Source organism: Phocoena sinus, chromosome 2 (assembly GCF_008692025.1).
Source record: "Phocoena sinus isolate mPhoSin1 chromosome 2, mPhoSin1.pri, whole genome shotgun sequence".
Classification (NCBI taxonomy): Eukaryota; Metazoa; Chordata; class Mammalia; order Artiodactyla; family Phocoenidae; genus Phocoena; species Phocoena sinus.
Window position 1 is genome coordinate 84,517,997 of NC_045764.1, and position 20,316 is coordinate 84,538,312.

General features: G+C 40.8%; 1 protein-coding gene across 2 annotated transcripts in view; it reads right to left on the bottom strand.

The window, feature by feature from the left end:
- Window positions 1-20,087, bottom strand: part of SLC27A2 (solute carrier family 27 member 2) — a 54,938-nt gene extending 34,851 nt beyond the window's left edge. For both annotated transcript variants that reach the window (XM_032624857.1, XM_032624858.1), the window contains exons 1-2: window positions 19,534-20,087; window positions 2,512-2,721 (exon numbers count right to left, since the gene is read on the bottom strand). In XM_032624857.1, coding sequence (XP_032480748.1) covers window positions 2,512-2,721; window positions 19,534-20,011 — 688 coding nt within the window. In that variant the 5' untranslated portion in view covers window positions 20,012-20,087. The remainder of the gene's footprint in view (window positions 1-2,511; window positions 2,722-19,533) is intronic.
- Between the last annotated feature and the right edge of the window lie 229 nt (window positions 20,088-20,316).

Genomic DNA, 20,316 nt, shown 5'->3' on the forward strand with positions numbered 1-20,316 from the left:
TCTGTAGGATAAATTTGCTGGTGTGAGACTGCTAGGTCAAAAGATATGTCTTTGTAATTTTGATAGACACTGCCACATTGCCTGTTATAAGGGCTGTCCCCATTTACTCTCCCATCAGTAATACATGAGTGCACCTGTTTCCTCATAGCCCTTCCAAGGTATCCTTTCAAATGTTGGGATTTTTGCCAATCTAAAAGGTGAAAGATGGTATCTCAGTGTAGTTGTATTACACTAAGTACATTTGCATTTTCTTAACTATAATTTATGTAAGTTTTTTGTAAGACTCAATTAAAAGAGTATGCTTATATTGTTTCCCATGGGAGTCAGTTCAGTTGGGAGGGGCATGAAGTCATTACCAAGGGGCTGGGGCTAGAGTTTAAGGCCTGAGTGGGTAAATTGGCTTTGAGAAGAGGAAGGCAATTCTCTGAAGATTCAGATGCTTCAATATTTGACGGTACCTTAGCTGGATATTGCCTGAATAAAAGTAATTTGTTATAAGGCAAAGCAGTATGGCTGGCAAACTACCATCATCATAAACACAATTCACAATTCATGGTCTTTGCTGAAACAGAAGAAAGCATCAATAAATCAATTGTATTCACCTTGGAAAAAAATTGTCCAGATAGTAAAAGCTCTGAATTATATTTTTAAAAAAAGAACAAAAAGAAATGCACATCCTTTGCTGGTTTGAAGTACTTTCAGAAACTTTCCTAATTAAAATTTTTAATGAAGAAATAAGAATATCTGGTAACTATTATATAATTTTGTGCTACTGACTGCCTTTGAGGAACAAGGAAAACATTTTGTTCTCTGATTGCTTAAATGAATTCTTTTAATTAATGTTTGGAAGAGTAACTTAACAAATATTTTATTCAGAGAGAAGAAGAGTAACATAAACATCAACCCAATTATATTCCAATTAAATCTAAATTCTGAATTATAGGATTAAATTAAAGACTGCTTATTCTCGTTTTCCCCTAAAATGGGTTTTATATTTGATGTCAAAACCTGCAATTGTGAAGAAGTGTCTTAATACTGTATACTTACCTATATAGTATTAAGACTAGAACACCCAGTCACTAACTAAAAGGGCTTGTTTTATCTCAATTATTTCCCAAACCAAAGTTTTCAGTTTAGTTTTACCATTCTATTAAAAATGAAGGTAAAATTTCCATATATTAAGGTAGTGTCTGGATGTAGTGGAAGCATTTGGTTAACTGTGTCATCCTACCATTCTGTTGGCATGGCGATATATAACTTTTGACAAAACAGTGACAGACATTATGCTCTGGGAATCAGCTTTAATAGGTCATCCCCAGCCACCCCTCCTCATGAGGCTCAAAGGAACCCTTATCTATTGGTTGGCCAAAAAGTTCGTTCAGGTTTTCTGTACGGTCTTAACAGAATTTTACAAGGAGAATGCATGTTTGTATTATCTGCTTAAGTTAAAAATTTAACCAAAAGAGATAAATGATTCACATAGTCAACTTCCCAATATTAATAATTAGCATGCGGGGGCTAGCTTCCTGCCCTCCTCTTAAATATATCACTCAGGCTTCATTTGATTACGTTTTGGTAACATTTCCCCTGGCCTAGAATAGGCAGACACCAAATAGCTGTTAAATGGATGAACTAGGAGGTGTTCTGGCAGAGTGGTCAGTTGCATGAGCTGTGGAGTCAGCCTACCAAGGTGAATCCTGACACTTCTACTTCTGATCTTGGAACGTTCTTAACCTCTCTAAGTATCGGTTTCTGAATCTGTAAAATAGGAATAAGAGTAGTACCCACCTGCAATTGTGGGTGGAAGTGGTGGGAGAGTTGTGTGAACAAATGCCGTAAAGCTCCAAAGGAACACCTAGTACATCCTACCTCTAATATTGCCTGTTCCATGTAGCAGGGTTCCAGCAACACCGATAATTGGCAGTGTTTTCTCTTAGTGGCTTACAAAATAATGGTGCAGCTTACACTGAAGGTGTAAAGCATCCTAGATTTGATGAAATACATTATTTTAGGCCCTCAGCTAAGAGCCATCCTACACCCACAGCACCAAACAGCTCCAAGTCAGTCTTGCTTGGAAAGATGGTGGTCAAAATATTTGTATAAATATAACCCCATTACTGTTCTGCAGTCTTCTTTGGTGGTCCATTTATAATTGATTATATATGGACTCTGGATATAATATAATCAAAATGCAGCAATCATTAAAAAAATTCCAACAACCTATTCAGTGCAAAATCTTATCCATCATCATAACTATTTTTGTAGTTCTTGGTTAACCTCTTTATCTGTTCTATACACCAAGTAGGGGGAGGTATGCATAGCTTAGAGAAACCCAAATGGTTTCATATGCTATGAAACAAGATCAGTTCCCACAGGCAAAGAGCTAAATCCCCTGAAGTATTAGTTATCTGATTAGTTTTGCCGAAGAAAGAGAGCATTTGAAAATCTAACCTAACATTTAACACTTTCAGGATAGGTCCATTTCTTGGAGAATCCTCTCTTTATTTTTACCTGTGGTTCCAGAAGTATAAATGTATAAGGCAGGAGTGAAAAAGGTCACTTCCGACCTCCAGGACTCTGGGATGGATTCAGCTGACACTTCATCCACTTTGTCTAAGAAAGAGTCGACCCCATCGGTGTTAGAACTTCTGCTCACGTAATAGATGGCCACACCATCTTTTTTCAGGCTTGGCAGCACCTCTTCAACAGCTTCTTGTAGTTCTTAATTTAATGAGACAAAAAATCCAAACAAACTAAATTAGTTCATTCAAGTCTATTAGTGCAATAAATTTTGCAGTGATTTTGTTTTCCCTAAACTTTGCTAAAACGTGTAGATATAGTGATACTTAGAGTTATGCATTTTTAACATGGAATTTACCAAATTTGAAAATATCCCAAGATCCCAATATTTGAGGGGAGGTTGGATTTTAATGGTTTCATAAGCAGCAGATGGTTGGCTGAAGTCTGTATTTTACATGGCAAGTGCAAACAAATGGACATATGGGTAAAAACCAAGATTATGTAAGTATGACTTTTATGCATATCTGATATATATATATATAGTTATTCCTAATATGTGCCCCACAGGACCAGTGATAAAAAAAAAGAAAATTTTAAGGAAAAAGAGAAATGAAAGCAGGGGAGCCATGCTACTAACAAAGATGATAGAAGCTAACTTTATATAACACATTTTTTTACATATCAGCAACAAGTAGTTCTACTAGGAAGGTTCAGCTGATCTGGGACATAAGCTCCAAATCTCACAAGCACATTCTCGGACCTAAGAAAAAATGGATCGATTAGCATGTTTTTCAAACTATGGGTCATAATACAGCAGTGGATTGTTAAAATCATTTAAAGTGACCATTATTCTAAAAAATAAAATAGAATGAAATAGAAATTTTCAGAGCATATCACACACAGGAAGAGGTTGTTTTTTTTTTTAAGTTTTGTTTCAGGTATGTGAGTGTGTGTGTGCTGAGTCACACAAAAATGTAGTTTTTACAGTGGGTCAAGGTCAAAACATTTTTTTTTTTTTTTTTTTTGCTGTACACGGGCCTCTCACTGTTGTGGCCTTTCCCGTTGCGGAGCACAGGCTCCGGACGCGCAAGCTCAGCGGCCATGGCTCATGGGCCCAGCCGCTCCGTGGCATGTGGGATCTTCCTGGACCGGGGCACGAACCCGCGTCCCCTGCATCGGCAGACGGACTCTCAACCACTACGCCACCAGGGAAGCCCTAGGTCAAAAAATTTAAAAGGCATTCATGTAATATGCAAACCACATTTCAGGTTTACTACTTGGATTTTTGTGTCGCTAAACCATAAGATGAGATGGTCTTTAAGCTTATTTGTCTAGAATGGTGATAACTGAAGTGAATAGGCCTATCCTTAATAGGAAGGTGACTCAATATCCCAGGGAATTACCTTAGGGAGGCTAAACCTGATTCATCTTATATGCTTTGTTTTTCACATGTTTATGTATGATGTCTCCATCAAGACATGAGATATCATCTCGATAGATGCATTTAAAAAGTTTTTAAACTTTTTAACCAAAACAATCATACACCTGACAAATATAAATCAAATAGTACAAAAGAGTTTATAATGAAAATCAACAGGCCCTTATCTCACAAGTAAACGTGCTGCCTAGAGGCAATGACTTTCAGTTTTTTTTTAGCTCTTTCTTCTAGCAATCACTTCTCCATCACCAAATTATGTGCTTTTCCTGCTCTCTCTTGACTTATCATTTTTGATCCCCATCCCCCTTGTCCACCCCCAACAGTTATTATCTTCACTTTATCGTCTGGGTTACTGGTATTTACATCTATTCTGAGGCTATAATTCTGTCTTCCTAGCTTTGTCTGTGTGTTGGCTCTAGAAGCTCTAGAACCAATCATCAGGATTGACAAGATTATGACAATGTAATTATTTGTAAATATGACTGCAGAGCGAAGTAACACACGATAATCATCTTTCCCTTCTTGAACAGTTTTCTCCTGGAGTTTCTATTGGCCATCATTCCTTAATGGACTTCGCCTCAATTCTTTTTTTTAAAAATAAATAAATAAATAAATTTATTTATTTGTTTCTTATCTTTGGCTGCACTGGGTCTTTCTCTAGTTGCAGAGAGCAGGGGTTACTCTTCATTGAGGTGCACGGGCTTCTCATTGCGGTGGCTTCTCTTGTGGTGAAGCTTGGGTACTATTCACACGGGCTTCAGTAGTTGTAGCACGTGGACTCAGTAGTTGTGGTTCGTGGGCTCAAGAGCGCAGGCTCAGTAGTTGTGGCTCATGGGCTTAGTTGCTCCACAGCATGTGGGATCTTCCCGGACCAGTGTTTGAACCTGTGTCTCCTTCATTGGCAGGCAGATTCTTCTTTTTTTTTGAATTTTATTTTATTTATTTTTTTATGCAGCAGGTTCTTATTAGTCATCCATTTTATACACATCAGTGTATACATGTCAATCCCAATCGCCCAATTCATCACACACCCCCATCCCCCTGCGGCTTTCCCCCCTTGGTGTCCCTACGTTTGTTCTCTACATCGGTGTCTCAATTTCTGCCCTGCAAACCAGTTCATCTGTACCATTTTTCTAGGTTCCACATATATGCGTTAATATACGATATTTGTTTTTCTCTTTCTGACTTACTTTACTTTGTATGACAGTCTCTAGATCCATCCACGTCTCAACAAATGACCCAACTTCATTCCTTTCTATGGCTGAGTAATATTCCATTGTATATATGTACCACATCTTCTTTATCCATTTGTCTGTTGATGGGCATTTAGGCTGCTTCCGTGACCTGGCTATTATAAATAGTGCTACAGTAAACATCAGGGTGCATGTGACTTTTTGAATTATGGTTTTCTCTGGGTATATGCCCAGTAGTGGGATTGCTGGATCATATGGTAATTCTATTTTTAGTTTTTTAAGGAACCTCCGTACTATTCTCCATAGTGGCTGTATCAGTTTACATTCCCACCAACAGTGCAAGAGGGTTCCCTTTTCTCCACACCCTCTCCAGCATTTATTGTTTGTAGATTTTTTGATGATGGCCATTCTGACTGGTGTAAGATGATACCTCATTGTAGTTTTGATTTGCATTTCTCTAATAATTAGTGATGTTGAGCAGCTTTTCAGGTACTTCTTAGCCATCTGTATGTCTTCTTTAGAGAAATGTCTATTTACGTCTCTGCACATTTTTGGATTGGGTTGTTTTTTTAATATTGAGCTGCATGAGCTGTTTATATATTTTGGAGATTAATTCTTTGTCCGTTGATTCATTTGCAAATATTTTCTCCCATTCTGAGGGTTGTCTTTTCGTCTTGTTTATGGTTTCCTTTGCTATGCAAAAGCTTTTAAGTTTTATTCGGTCCTGTTTGTTTATTTTTGTTTTTTATTTCCATTACTCTAGGAGGTGGATCAAAAAAGATTTTGCTGTGATTTATGTCAGAGTGTTCTTCCTGTGTTTTCCTCTAAGAGTTTTATAGTGTGCGGTCTTACATTTAGGTCACTAATCCATTTTGAGTTTATTTTTGTGAATGGTGTTAAGGAGTGTTCTAATTTCATTCTTTTACATGTAGCTGTGCAGTTTTCCCAGCCCTACTTATTAAAGAGAATGTCTTTATTCCATTGTATATCCTTGCCTCCTTTGTCATAGATTAGTTGACCATAGGTGCCTGGGTTTACCTCTGGGCTTTCTATCTTGTTCCATTGATCTATGTTTCTGTATTTGTGCCAGTACCATATTGTCTTGATTACTGTAGCTTTGTAGTATAGTCTGAAGTCAGGGAGTCTGATTCCTCCAGCTCCCTTGATTTTACCTCAAGACTGCTTTGGCTATTTGGAGTGTTTTGTGTCTCCATACAAATTTTAAGATTTTTTGTTCTAGTTCCGTGAAAAATGCCATTGGTAGTTTGATAGGGATTGCATTGAATCTGTAGATTGCTTTGGGTAGTATAGTCATTTTCACAATATTGAATCTTCCAATCCAAGAGCATGGTATATCTCTCCATCTGTATCATCTTTAATTTCTTTCATCAGTGTCTTATAGTTTTCTGCATACAGGTCTTTTATTTCCCTAGGTAGGTTTATCCCTAGGTATTTTATTCTTTTTGTTGCAATGGTAAATGGGAGTGTTTTCTTAATTTCTCATTCAGAATTTTCATCATTAGTGTATAGGAATGCAAGAGATTTCTGTGCATTTATTTTGTATCCTGCAATTTTACCAAGTTCATTGATTAGCTCTAGTAGTTTTCTGGTGGCATCTTTAGGATTCTCTATGTATAGTATCATGTCAGCTGCTAACAATGACAGTTTTACTTTTTCTTTTCCAATTTGTATTCCTTTTATTTCTTTTTCTTCTCTGATTGCTGTGGCTAGGACTTCCAAAACTATGTTGGATAATAGTGGTGAGAGTGGACATCCTTGTCTTGTTCCTGATCTTACAGGAAATGCTTTCAGTTTTTCACCATTGAGAATGATGTTTGCTGTGGGTTTGTCATATATGGCCTTTATTATGTTGAGGTAGGTTCCCTCTATGCCCACTTGCTGGAGAGTTTTTATCATAAACGGGTGTTGAATTTTGTCAAAAGCTTTTGCTGCATCTATTGAGATGATCATATGGTTTTTATTCTTCAATTTGTTAATATGGTGTATCACATTGACTGATTTGCGTATATTGAAGAATCCGTGCATCTCTGGGATAAAACCCACTTGATCGTGGTGTATGATCCTTTTAATTTGTTGTTGGATTCTGTTTGCTAGTATTTTGTTGAGGATTTTTGCATCTATATTCATCAGTGATACTGGTCTGTAATTTTCTTTTTTTTTTTTAGTATCGTTGTCTGGTTTTGGCACCAGGGTGATGGTGGCCTCATAGAATGAGTTTGGGAGTGTTCTTTCCTCTGATATTTTTTGGAAGAGTTTGAGAAGGATGGGGTTAGCTCTTCTCTAAATGTTTGATAGAATTCGCCTGTGAAGCCATCTGGTCCTGGACTTTTGTTTGTTGGAAGATTTTTAATCACAGTTTCAATTTCATTACTTTTGATTTGTCTGCTCATATTTTCTATTTCTTCCTGGTTCAGTCTTGGAAGGTTATACCTTTGTAAGAATTTGTCCATTTCTTCCAGGTCGTCCATTTTATTGGCATCGAGTTGCTTGTAGTAGTCTCTTAGGATGCTTTGTATTTCTGTGGTGTCTGTTGTAACTTCTCCTTTTTCATTTCTAATTTTATTGATTTGAGTCCTCTCCCTTTTTTTCTTGATGAGTCTGGCTAATGGTTTATCAATTTTGTTTATCTTTTCAAAGAAACAGCTTTTAGTTTTATTGATCTTTGCTATTGTTTTCTTTGTTTCTATTTCATTTATTTCTGCTCTGATATTTATGATTTCTTTCCTTCTGCTAACTTTGGGTTTTGTTTGTTCTTCTCTCTCAAGTTCCTTTAGGTGTAAGGTTAGATTGTATATTTGAGATTTTTTCTTGTTTCTTGAGGTAGGCTTGTATAGCTATAAACTTCCCTCTTAGAACTGCTTTTGCTGCATCCCATAGGTTTTGGATTGTCGTGTTTTCATTGTCATTTTTCTCTAGGTATTTTTTGATTTCCTCTTTTATTTCTTCAATGATCTCTTGGTTATTTAGTAACATATTGTTTAGCCTCCATGTGTTTGTGTTTTTTACGTTTTTTCCCCTGTAATTCATTTCTAATCTCATAGCATTGTGGTCAGAAACAGTGCTTGATATGATTTCAATTTTCTTAAATTTACTGAGGCTTGATTTGTGACCCAATATGTGATCTATCTTGGAGAATGTTCCATGTGCACTTGAGAAGGAAGTGTAATCTGCTGTTTTTGGATAGAAAGTCCGATAAATATAAATTAAATCTATCTGGTCTTTTGTGTCATTTAAAGCTTCTGTTTCCTTATTTATTTTCATTTTGGATGATCTCTCCATTGATGTGAGGTTTAAAGTCCTCCACTATTATTCTGTTACTGTCCATTTCCTCTTTTACAGCTGTTAGCAGTGGCCTTATGTATTGAGGTGCTCCTATGTTGGGTGCATATATAATTATAATTGTTATATCTACTTCTTGGATTGATCCCTTGATCATAATGTAGTGTCCTTCCTTGTCTCTTGTAACATTCTTTATTTTCAAGTCTATTTTTTCTGATATGAGTATTGCTGCTCCAGCTTTCTTTTAATTTTCTTTTGCATGGAATGTCTTTTTCCATCCCCTCACTTTCAGTGTGTATGTGTCCCTAGGTCTGAAGTGGGTCTCTTGTAGACAGCATATATATGGGTCTTGTTTTTGTATCCATTCAGCAAGCCTGTGTCTTTTGGTTGGAGCAGTTAATCCATTCATGTTTAAGGTAATTATCAATAGGTATGTTCCTATGCCCATTTTCTTAATTTTTTTTTTTTTTTTTTTTTTTTGCGCTATGCGGGCCTCTCACTGCTGTGGCCTCTCCCGTTGCGGAGCACAGGCTCCGGACGCGCAGGCTCAGCAGCCATGGGTCACGGGCCAGCCACTCCGCGGCATGTGGGATCTTCCCGGACTGGGGCACGAACCCGCGTCCCCTGCATCGGCAGGCGGACTCTCAACCACTGCGCCACCAGGGAAGCCCTTCTTAATTGTTTTGGGTTTATTTTTGTAGGTCCTTTTCTTCTCTTGTGTTTCCCACTTAGAGAAGTTCCTTTAGCATTTTTTGTAGAGCTGGTTTGGTGGTGCTGAATTCTCTTCGCTCTTGCTTGTCTGTAAAGCTTTTGATTTCTCCATCAAATCTGAATGAGACCCTTGCTGGGTAGAGTAATCTTGGTTGTACGTTCTTCCCTTTCATCACTTTAAGTATATCATGCCACTCCCTTGTGGCTTGTGGAGTTTCTGTTGAGACATCAGCTGTTAACCTTATGGGAGTTCCCTTGTATGTTATTTGTCGTTTTTTCCTTGCTGCTTTCAATAATTTTTCTTTGTCTTTAATTGTTGCCAGTTTGATTACTATGTGTCTCGGTGTGTTTCTCCTTGGGTTTGTCCCGTATGGGGCTCGCTGTGCTTCCTGCACTTGGGTGGCTATTTCCTTTCCCATGTTAGTGAAGTTTTCAACTATAATCTCTGCAAATATTTTTTCTGGTCCTTTCTCCTTCTGGGACCCCTATAATGTGAATGTTGTTGCATTTAGTGTTGTCCCAGAGGTCTCTTTGGCTCTCTCATTTCTTTTCATTCTTTTTTCTTTATTCTGTTCCACAGCAGTGAATTCCACCATTCTGTCTTCCAGGTCACTTATCCGTTCTTCTGCCTCAGTTATTCTGCTATTGACTCCTTGTAGTGTAGTTTTCATTTCAGTTGTTGTATTGTTCATCTCTGTTTGTTTGTTCTTTAATTCTTCTAGGTCTATGTTAAACATTTCTTGCATCTTCTTGATCTTTGCCTCCATTCTTTTTCCAAGGTCCTGGATCATCTTCACTATCATTATTCTGAATTCTTTTTCTGGAAGGTTGCCTATCTCCACTTTATTTAGTTGTTTTTCTGGGGTTTTATCTTGTTCCTTCATCTGGTACATAGCCCTCTGCCTTTTCATCTTGTCTGTCTTTCTGTGAATGTGGTTTTTGTTCCACAGGCTGCAGGATTGTCCACCTACCTTCTTTTAGAGTTCAAAAGTTCTGGAAGCTGGTAGTCCAAGATCAGGGTACCACAAGGGTCAGCTTCTGGTGAGAGCTCTCTTCCTGCTGTACAGATAACCAGCTTCTTTCTGTGTCCTTAGATGGTGGAGAGAGTGGCAGGCAGATTCTTAACCACTGCGCCACCAGGGAAGTCCCTACGTCAATTTATTTTCAACCTCCATCAGATCAGCTCCTCCCTTTTGTTGCTCTTCTCTCCTAACTCTTCTCTCCTCTTGTATTTTGACTGCTCTGTAGTTCTTCAGTATTTTGAGAAGATCATCAAAAATATTACTGTTGTAAAAACAGTAACTGGAGTGCTAATGTCCCTTGCCAATGCCTTGGTTCAGACCCTCATTATTTCCTAGCTAGATAATTGCAGTAGCCTCCTGACCTGTCTCCTTGCCTCTAACCTCTCCCTGCTTCCAATATCAGTGACAGCACTCCCAACTTCTTGTTCCTGCCCTGTTTAAAATCCTTCAATGGCTTCCTTTGTGACAGAAGCCACTCTCTATGCAGTGTGTGAGGTCCTGAGGTCCTTCACAGTCTATGGCCCCCTCCCCGACTTTTCTGATGTCATCTCCTTCTATCTACCTCTTGTCCCCTTTCCTGTAACCGCACTGATCTATGTGAAGTGAGTGTACCCATAATTCTCACATCTTACTATCTTTGTCCAGGTGATTTCATCTGCCCGGAATGCCCTCTGGTTCCCGGTCACTGTGAAAACTCCTGTTCATCCTTCAAGACTCAGCCTCTTTGTACTTAGCTCTATGGCCCTCCCACAGGAGCTTGCATATACTTCTATCACATGTGTTCAGTATGTAGTGTGACACGCTTCAGTTCTTTTTCTCCTCTATTTGACAGTGAAAAATTTGAGGTTAAGGGATTATAACATAATCATCTTGGCAACCCCTCCACCACTAGATAAGTTCCCAATAAATGTTTACAGTTGAAAGAATCTGCACAAAGTACTATATTAGTCAATGTGGAAGAGACAGAGGAATAAGGTAAAACTGTTGATTTTAAAGGATTTAGATATTGCAATACTGTGAGTTTATAAACCTCTAATAAAATAAAATGCAAAATTAAATCATTTTTGTGATAGAGGTATGCCTTGCATACAAGTAAGGGACTACAAAAGCAAATTAAAAACAAAACAAAACTTCTATTGCTACTTAAAGAATTAAGAAATCTTTCTCCCTCTCTCCCTTCACCTGAGACTGAGGCTACTGAGTTAAATCATGTGTTCATAAATTACCAGGATTATTTCTCACTCCTTTCCTCTCTCTTTCCCAACATTTATTCAACATCTGTTTAAAGACTGTTCCCTATGTGCATGGTTCTAAGCGTTGGATACAGCAGTGAGTAAACCAGATACTGTCCCTGTTTTCATAGAGCCCATGTCTAGTGGGGGAAGAAACAGACAAAGAAATAATCCGTTAAAATAAGGTGTCATAGGTGTCACAGGAGGGGAGGGAGGTGGTGTTTTGGAAGCATAGGGGAAGGGCACAAAGACAACCCATAGGAAGTGTTATCTAAATTGAGATCTGAAGCGTGAGCAGGAGTTGGCAAGATGAAGATCCACTGAGATCGACTGAGCCTGTTTGTAGCTGAGGGGACAGCTTATGCAAAGACCCAGACGCAAACAGCAGGGTGCCAAAGTAGTTAAAAGAGGATAAAGCTGACTGGAGTGTAGAATGGGAGGGAAAGAAGGTTGGGAGTAGAAACTGGGATGTAGGTTGGGACCAGGTTCCTGGCTTAGGTCAGTTAAATGGGTTGGAGGGGGCAAGACCAGAGGTAGGGACACCATTTGATAGAGCAAGCTTGTTTGCATTAAGGTAGCAGCAGAGGGTAGAGAGAAGTAGATGCATTTTAAAGATGTTTGGGAGGTAGAATAGACTGGATTTGGTACCACTCTTGATGAGAGAAAAATTAGAGGTCAAAAGGGACTTTAATTTTTTCTGTACTTTTTTAAAAGAAAATTTACTCAGGCATTAGTGATATATCAAAAATTAATAATAGTAATAGTAAAAGTAAAAGGAGATGTAATTAAGCAGGTATCATGCTTGATCACAGTTCAAGCAACTTGGCAAATTGTATCCTCTACTTCCCTCACGTTCCTACCTGGCCTTCTGCAGGCTTTTGGTTTGTGAGCCCTGACCTTTCTTAGAGGTCAGCTTATGTGAAGGAAAGGCCATTGCCCCTGCCCAACACAATTTCCCTACATGGCTTCTGGGCTGTTGGTGCAGAATTTGCATTTGGACATTGACTTGAGGTTCCAGTGGCTCGCCAGCCATGTCAGGGCATACCTCATATGTCCTATGGTAGCAGCCTTTCTTCCCTTAAACTAAAGATGCTACTATTTATATAAACATATCTATACACACACATATAAACTGAAATTTGAAGGGACATTCTGGATGTGAATGCAACTCATTAACTATGTATTTGATATTTAGTTTCTTTTCTAAACATGATTGGGCCCCATGTTTTCTGCTTCACGCGTGTATTTTTTTTTTTTTGTAATTCTTACTTTAAAGTCTGCTTACTTAAGATAAAAGTGGCAATCAACAGGGACATGTAAGATCAAATAAATCTACTTGTCGCAGGTTGAGCTCCCTGGGACTCTGAGATTTGTGTGTAGGAGTGCTCTCAGGAATGACACCTGTGGGGTTGCACGGGAAGTAGATTGGATAGAGGGAGAACTTACACTGTGATGCAGTCACACAGTGGCCTCCCTCAATTGATCCTACAGGGACTCTGGGCCTGGGATGGCCCTTCAGGTTGTCCCAAATGAAGTGAAGTGGATTCTACCTCCGTGCCTGCCCACCAACCAGTCATTGGATGCAGATTAGGGGTGGTAGTGCTTGACCTTGGGCAAAGCAGCTTTCTTCAACCAAGGGCAAGCCCTGGAAAGGCTCTTAGCTAACAGCTGTCAGCTACCAATGCTTTCAGCAGCTAAGGAATGAGTACCTCAGTCCTGGAGTGGGGATTTGGGCAGCATATCACAGCATCCACCACAACTTTCATTCTTAGTGATAAAAGATTTACAAATTTCATTTGTGGAGAAAAATTTGTATAGTAGCTTTACATACATCACCTCGCATAATTTTCACAATGACCCTGTGTTATAGATGATGGTAACCCTGTTTTTACAAACGAGGACAGAAGTTCAGTGAGTCTATGTATGGAAGGTTATATACAAAATGAAAAGAATTATACCAGGCTTCTAGGGGTCCCACCTCCTTGTACTAGACATTCAAGTTCAAGTTTTGGTAAAGTGCCTTGATTTTTCGTAAGACACTGTCTACTTGACATGCTCAGTGCTGGTTAAAGCATGTGGATCTGCCTTTACATAGTAATATGGATAATCCCTCATTCATTTTTTGATGAAGAGCATAACCTTAAGCTTTATGAAAAGTAGGATTCAAGGAAAGTTGCCTAAAGGGTGCAGAGTGGATCTGTCACTTCATTAGTCTAGACTGAAATTATGGATGGCAATAGAAACTCAGAGAAAGTAGTACACCTTTGGATGATGGAAAATCGACTGATTATGAAATCACTGCTCCCCCTTAAAATTCATTTTGTTAAAAAGTAAAGAAAATAAATCAGGGTAGCATAGGAATTTTCCTCCCTCACCCATAACCTTTTTTTTTTAAAGAAGGGGCAGAAGAGAAATTTCTGAGTACACAGGCCCATTCCTAGAAAGCAGGGGGAGAGGGCAGGTGGTGAGCTGAATCAGTCTTCATCATCAAAGTGGCAAGATGCTACTGGCTAAACCTGCTGCTTTTTGATAGGAAAAGCATTCAGTCTAGCAGCTTGTTCTGCTATTAGATTGCCTCACTGAATGGGTAACTGACCAAGTTAGTTAAATAAAACACCCCAGGAATGTTTACTAATAAAGTAAGATCTGAAAAGAAGGCAATGAAAGGAAATGGGTTTTGATCAGAATTTCAGGATGATGTGAAATGGTTGGTGGATGAACAAATCAGAATTGAAGACTTATCTTTTCTTCACTCAGAAAGGCAACTGAAACAAACTGGTTCTAACACAGCCCTTAGAGACTGAAAATAGTTTTAAAAATACCATTTGTAACTGTGATTTTGCATTTCTATCCCTGGCAGTTTGGAATTATAGTAATTAATAACCTAGTGTCTAGTCTTTACCTCAACAAGATGTGCTAGAACACCCTTCAAATAGAGGCATGCTTACCCTCCTCTTCCCCACAACACAAAGCACCCTGAGGTCAGAAAGATGTTTAATCAAGGTTAAGTCCCACTAGGAGTAACCAGATTTTTAACAGGGAGATACATACTCATCTCATATTTATATAATTATATAATTTCTTAATATTATTTTTCATTTCTCTCAGTTAAAGTGTCTTGCATTCTAAATAGCCCTGGAATCAAGGGTAACGGCTCGTCATGAGGTTACCAGGTCATTCCAGGCCTTACATAATTATAATCATTTGATATCCATAAGCAACCAAGTCACCTGTCTACTAGTTGTGTGCTTCCCTATTTCTCAGAGGCTGTGGGAGGGTCCTTTTCAAACACTGGCCAATTACAGTCCTTATGCAGAGTAATTCAAACGCTATCCTTCTTCGGATTCAATAACATAAACAGCTGATTTAGAGTTAATTTTGTTTTTACCTCTTCACTCCCTTCTTGTTTCTAAACAAGATAAACTGATAACCATTCCCAAATATGCCAGCAATGTGCTCCTTTGTTTTTGAATGGAGATGTACAACCATCCCCCTTGCCACCTTTAGCAGGGCAAGAAGAAAAATTTTAGAGAACATCTTTAAGCTAGCTCTCTCTTCAGAGCTTGGGTTACTTGGCTGGGATCCTAGCTCTTGAATATACTCCTCATTGGATGTCTGGGTTTCTGTCCTCTACCATCCTAGACACAGAATCTCCCCAGCCCATCCTGTGCTCATCACCAGCTCCCTCTCTGGCAATGAGTCCCAGAGAGAGCACCTCTCTCTTGTAGCCCTCTGCCAGAAGTAAACTGGGAGGTAAAACAAGTCTGTGGTAAGGAGAGGCTGGGCCTGGGGGAGATTGGGTCTAAATGGATTTTCTCAGATTAGGATATATTTTATTTTTTTAACATCATTTTTCATGCCGTCATGCCCATCCCAATAGTTCTTAGACTTTGGAGAAGAAAGCCTGTTACAGCCAGCCAAAATGATGGAACTCATTAATGCCACAAACATTTACTTATTAGGGCATTATTCAAAGATGTATGAGAAAACTGTAAGCCGTTGAGACAAAGTGCATTGAAGCAACACATCTAAGTTACTCCTTGGGCAGCCCAGAAAGAGGAATGGAGACAGGATATCTCTATGCCCTGATCCTTGAATAAGTTTGCACTAGAAAATTATCTCATTGCATGGAAGTGAGGCCACTGCTGTTGGCCATTCCTTGGGCTCTCTGAGTCCCTATTTTCTCTACAGTAGAGTCTCTTCAGTAAACAGCTTAAAAATGACTATTATTTAAGTCCAGCCTGCTGTTGTCCTTACATAGTAAAACTCTTTCATGAAGCATCTCACTGGTGTTGGGGACCTGATGAAAACTGCCTCTGGGCTCCTCTTGCCTAGAATCCCCCCTCTACAAGTGCACTTGCCCAACTCTGTTGTCAGTGTCCCCAAGAAGACTTCACCCTCTGCTCTTTTTCCTCCACAGCACTCGGTAGCTCTCCCAGCATACTTATCACATTCTCCTGGGCATCACAATCATTTGTGTATATGTGGCTTAGTTCTTCTACTGGACTGTAAGATCCTCGAACTAATTCAGCTTCTCTCCCCATCCCACCATGGCAACTAGCTTGTACCTTGCGGGGACTCTCTAAATATTTCTTGATGTGATTTCAAAATTGTTGTGCCATCTGCTTTTCTCCATCTAACCTCAAAAGTTTGTTTGATGAGAGTTCTCCTTGGTCCTGACACTAGTTTTAGAATGTTCTCCTGTTTTGGAACTTTCAATGATGCAACACTTTTGAAAGCTATTGGAAGCATTTTATCTTATCACATTGTTTAAAGGAGGTCCAATTTTATTTTTCACAACCCTGAAAAACCAGGTCAAAGATAATCTGGAATATTTTATAACCTCTCTGGATCTCAGTCTTGAAAGACATAGTATCTTTGTTACTAAAGCCTTGTACAAGAGTAGTGCCAGCACTGGGGGAGCTGTGCATGATTATGTTGAGCTGTGGAATGCAGAACTGGCCAGTGAGCTGATGAATGAGTTATTCTTCCAGTAGAAGAGATAGCTTAGCGACAATCTTAATGCTAGCATAAATGGAAACAAAGCAAACTTACTATTTTGGGGGCCCTTTTGGGTGTTTAAAAAATTTTTTTTTTACAAAACATCCTATGTTGTATGAAATTAAATATGGCTTGCTGTTTTACCCATATTCTATGTTTGGGAAGTTGCTTGAAAAACTACTGGCCCAACAAATTGGTTTCTATCAACTACAACATTATGTGGGTTTCAATAGCTGAAGGCAATTTTTCCATGTGATTACATAAACCGTACCCTTCTATGGAGAAGGATCCTGAAATGTACCACAGAGAGAAAATTATATTCTCTGGGAGATGGGTGGTTCTGTTTGATTCAGGGAAGTGTTTGTGAGTCTTTGGTTTTCTCTAAGTATAGTAAGTTCTGATGAAAAATTGGGTACTGAAATGCCTGATAAGGTTGAGCCCTGTTAAACTTTGTGAAGAGTCCTCCAAATTCATGACAAGTGGATCAATCTTCATCATAAATACCACTGTGCCAGTCCTTTATCTACACTCCAGAATTTGACAGATAGCTGAAACTCAAGAGCTCTTACTAGCCCATGAGCCCTGAGGCTGAAATTCGAAGTAAAGAATCAAACCCTGTTGAACTGTCACCCCTCTAACATTTCTAAATCTTTTCATCTTTCTGTACCATGTTCAGATGGTGTAATAGAATATAAAAAGTGTCCCAGAAGTGAGAAGAAAATTGGGTTCTGTCCTCAGCTCTCTCTGACCCTAGGGAATTGATACCACCCCTCTGGGCCTTTGTTCATTCAACTATTAAACAAGTGGGAACTAGACTGATTGTTTCTCAAAGCCTAGTCCTTAGATGATTTGCTTCAAAATCATCTAGGGGTGGCATGGGGCTTGCTATAAAAATACACTTTCCGGGGCCCCACTACAGTCCTGCGAATCAGTGTTTTTGGGGGATGAGGCTCAGGAATCCTTTTTTTCTTTTTTTAAGTAAGCTTCCCAGGTGATTCTTACGCTCATTAAAGTGACTCTTCTAAACTTTTTATTGCAGTATAACACACTTGTTAAGAGTTGGAGGATTATAAAATTAGAATATCTCTAAGATTCTTTCCAACTTTAAAGAATTCTAAGAATCAGTCCATTCAACACATTTACGCATGGGCACATTTATTAACAAGCATGCAACTTTGGACTCTGTTACCCCCTTTGCAGATCAGAGTTGCAGATCAGAGTGTAATTCTGCATGCTGTGTAATGGTCTCTCAGTGATTTGGAAAAACAGAATGTTTTTCAAATGTGTGGCCTCTCTCAAAGGTCAGTTTACTGTAGAGAGTGCCGTAGGTCCATTGGAAAGTCTGTTCAAATTTGATCTGAATGTCAGAATTTCATTATACTTTCCATGTACACTGACCAAAGCATAATACTCAATGACAGAAGACTGTTGCCTGGGCGGGAAAGGAGATATCTGGCTGTATTTCTGATTTGATTACAGAACCAAACTCTATTATAGTCATTTAAATCCAAGCTTCTTTGTCAATAAAACTCCCAGTCTTTGACCTCCCTCACAGAGGGCCTGGGATAATATGCAGGTAAAAAGTATTTAAATTCCTCCTGAAGTGGTACACAGATCGCTGTGCTAATGACTTTCCTCTGAATCAACTGGTAAAGTAATAGGCTTAAGAGTCTTCCAGTTACTAAATAGTGAAGTTGTCTCTTTTCCCAGGCAACTAGAAATCGTTGGGAATTTTCTAGGAAAAGCCATCCCCTTCAAATAATGTGGCTGCCTTTAAAATTATCCCCCTGCTTTTAAACTTTTATACAAAGCCTTCATTTTTTGGGGGATTGTTTATTTTATGCCCTATGAAACAGGTGTGTAAGCTTCCTGGTTTCCCACAAGTGAATAGACATCTCATCTTTGTGTGATACTAGGCGAACTCCTTAGCTTGCGTCAGTTTCCTCAGCTATGAAATGAAGGGGGAGAGCAGATGGATGCTTAGTCTCTTCCAGCTCTAACACTTTCCATTCATGTAGAGGAAGGTAGCGTAACGTAGGGAAAGTCATGGGCTTTGAAACTGGACAGACTTAGGTCGGAATTTTAAGTTTCCTCAGTTGTATGGCAGGGGGTAATGATATGTTAGTTCTCAGGGTTATAAAAGCATGTGGGATAGGACTTGGCACAGAAAGACATTCCAGAAAGGTGAGGCTTCCTGGCTCCCTATCCTCCATGGGTATTTGCCTGCACCTGGTTAGGCCTCCTCTTACTGATAGAGTGAGAAGCAACCCACTGGTCCTTATTCAAGTGCAGGGACAAGATTTCTGGGAAGGGAAACCCAGCAGTCCTGTGGGTAACAGGTTCTTGGTTTCTTCCTGAACTGGTGACCACTGGGGCATGAAGTTACCATTTTGGGTCTGGTTGAAATGTGGCAGGAGGTAACTACAGAACCAAAGGTCACTGTTGCTATAGATGTAATGGGGGCTCACCAGAGCCCGCAGCAGGTAACCAAAGTCTTCTCCCTGGGGAGTAGGTGGGGTCACCTTCTCTCTGCCGTGAGAATCCAGGGAGGCTAACAGCATTTGAGAGTTGGAAGCAGACTTGAAGACCATTAGAGAGGAGGAAACCGAGATACAGGGAGGGAAAGTGACTTTCCCATGATCACACAGCCAATCAAGCAGCAGAGGTGAGAACAGTCTCTCTGGATCCTCCGGAATTCACACTCATGACCCTCTGCATTTCAACGCAGATGTTGTCAGCCCTGGTTAAGAGCTTGGATTCTGGAGGTAGATAGATCTGGTTAACCTCCTCCTCTCAATTCTGTTATCTGGGGCATAAGACTTCACCTCTCTGGCCTGAGCGGTCTCAACTATAAAGCCAACCCTACCCGTGTGAGCATTCACAGCCAACACTGTATGTGTAGTGCTTAACAAAGGGTCTGGCACAGTCAGCTTCCACGACAGAAGGTTCTAATGATCATTAATTGGCGTTTTCAGGAAGGGCTGCCATCCCTTCCCTCTACACCTGCAGTTCCGAGCGAACCCCACCCTCTCCTAACCCCTACGCCGCCACGCTGCAGCGGGCTCGTCAAGGCGCGGAGGAGCCCGGTGCCAGGGCGTGGCGGTCCCCAGGCTCACCTGGCGAGGCCAGGAGCACCTTCGCCCCGCAGCACTGGAAGCAGTGCAGCAGGGACTTGCCGCGGATGTTACAGTTGAGGCACGCCATGGCACAGCCCAGCTTGGCCAGCCCCAGCCACAGCCATACGTAGGCCGGTTCGTTGCCCAGGAATATCGCCACGCACTCTCCCTGCCGGAGGCCGAGGCGGTCGCGCAGCGCCCTCGCCACTTGGTTGCTGCGTCGGTCCACCTGCACGTAGCTGAGCGTCTGGTCGCGGAAGATCAGGAATGGCTTGTGCGGGCTCTGGTGTGCTCTCTCCAGAAAGGCGTGGAGGATGGTGCGCACCGGCCGGCGCTGCCCATAGCTGCGCACCTGCCAGGCCATCCTGGCCAACCGCAGGAAGTAGCTCACGTCCTGGAAGAAGTAGGGGGAGCAGAGGTTCACCAGTAGCGGCAGTAGCAGCACCCCCGCCAGGACCGCGTAGATGACGGGCAGCATGACGGCGGCCGGGGCTCCAGGTCCCTCGAGGGCAGAGGGCGCGCTTCGGGCGTGCAGCACGGCGGCGGGGCGGGCTCTGGGCGGACGACTGGCGGGCGGCACAGGGGCGCTCGGCGTGGCGGGGGCGACGGCGGAGCGCCTGGGCTGCTGGCACCGTTGCGTGCTCTCGGGCAGGTGGAGCGGTGTCTGGGCTGCCTGGGTTTCAGGGCACGACCGGCCGGCTGAGCCCGCCCCCTCGTCGGGGTGCAGCCACCTGCGCGCCAGGCCCGCCCCTGCGGTCCTCCCAAGGCGGGGAAGGCGGCTCC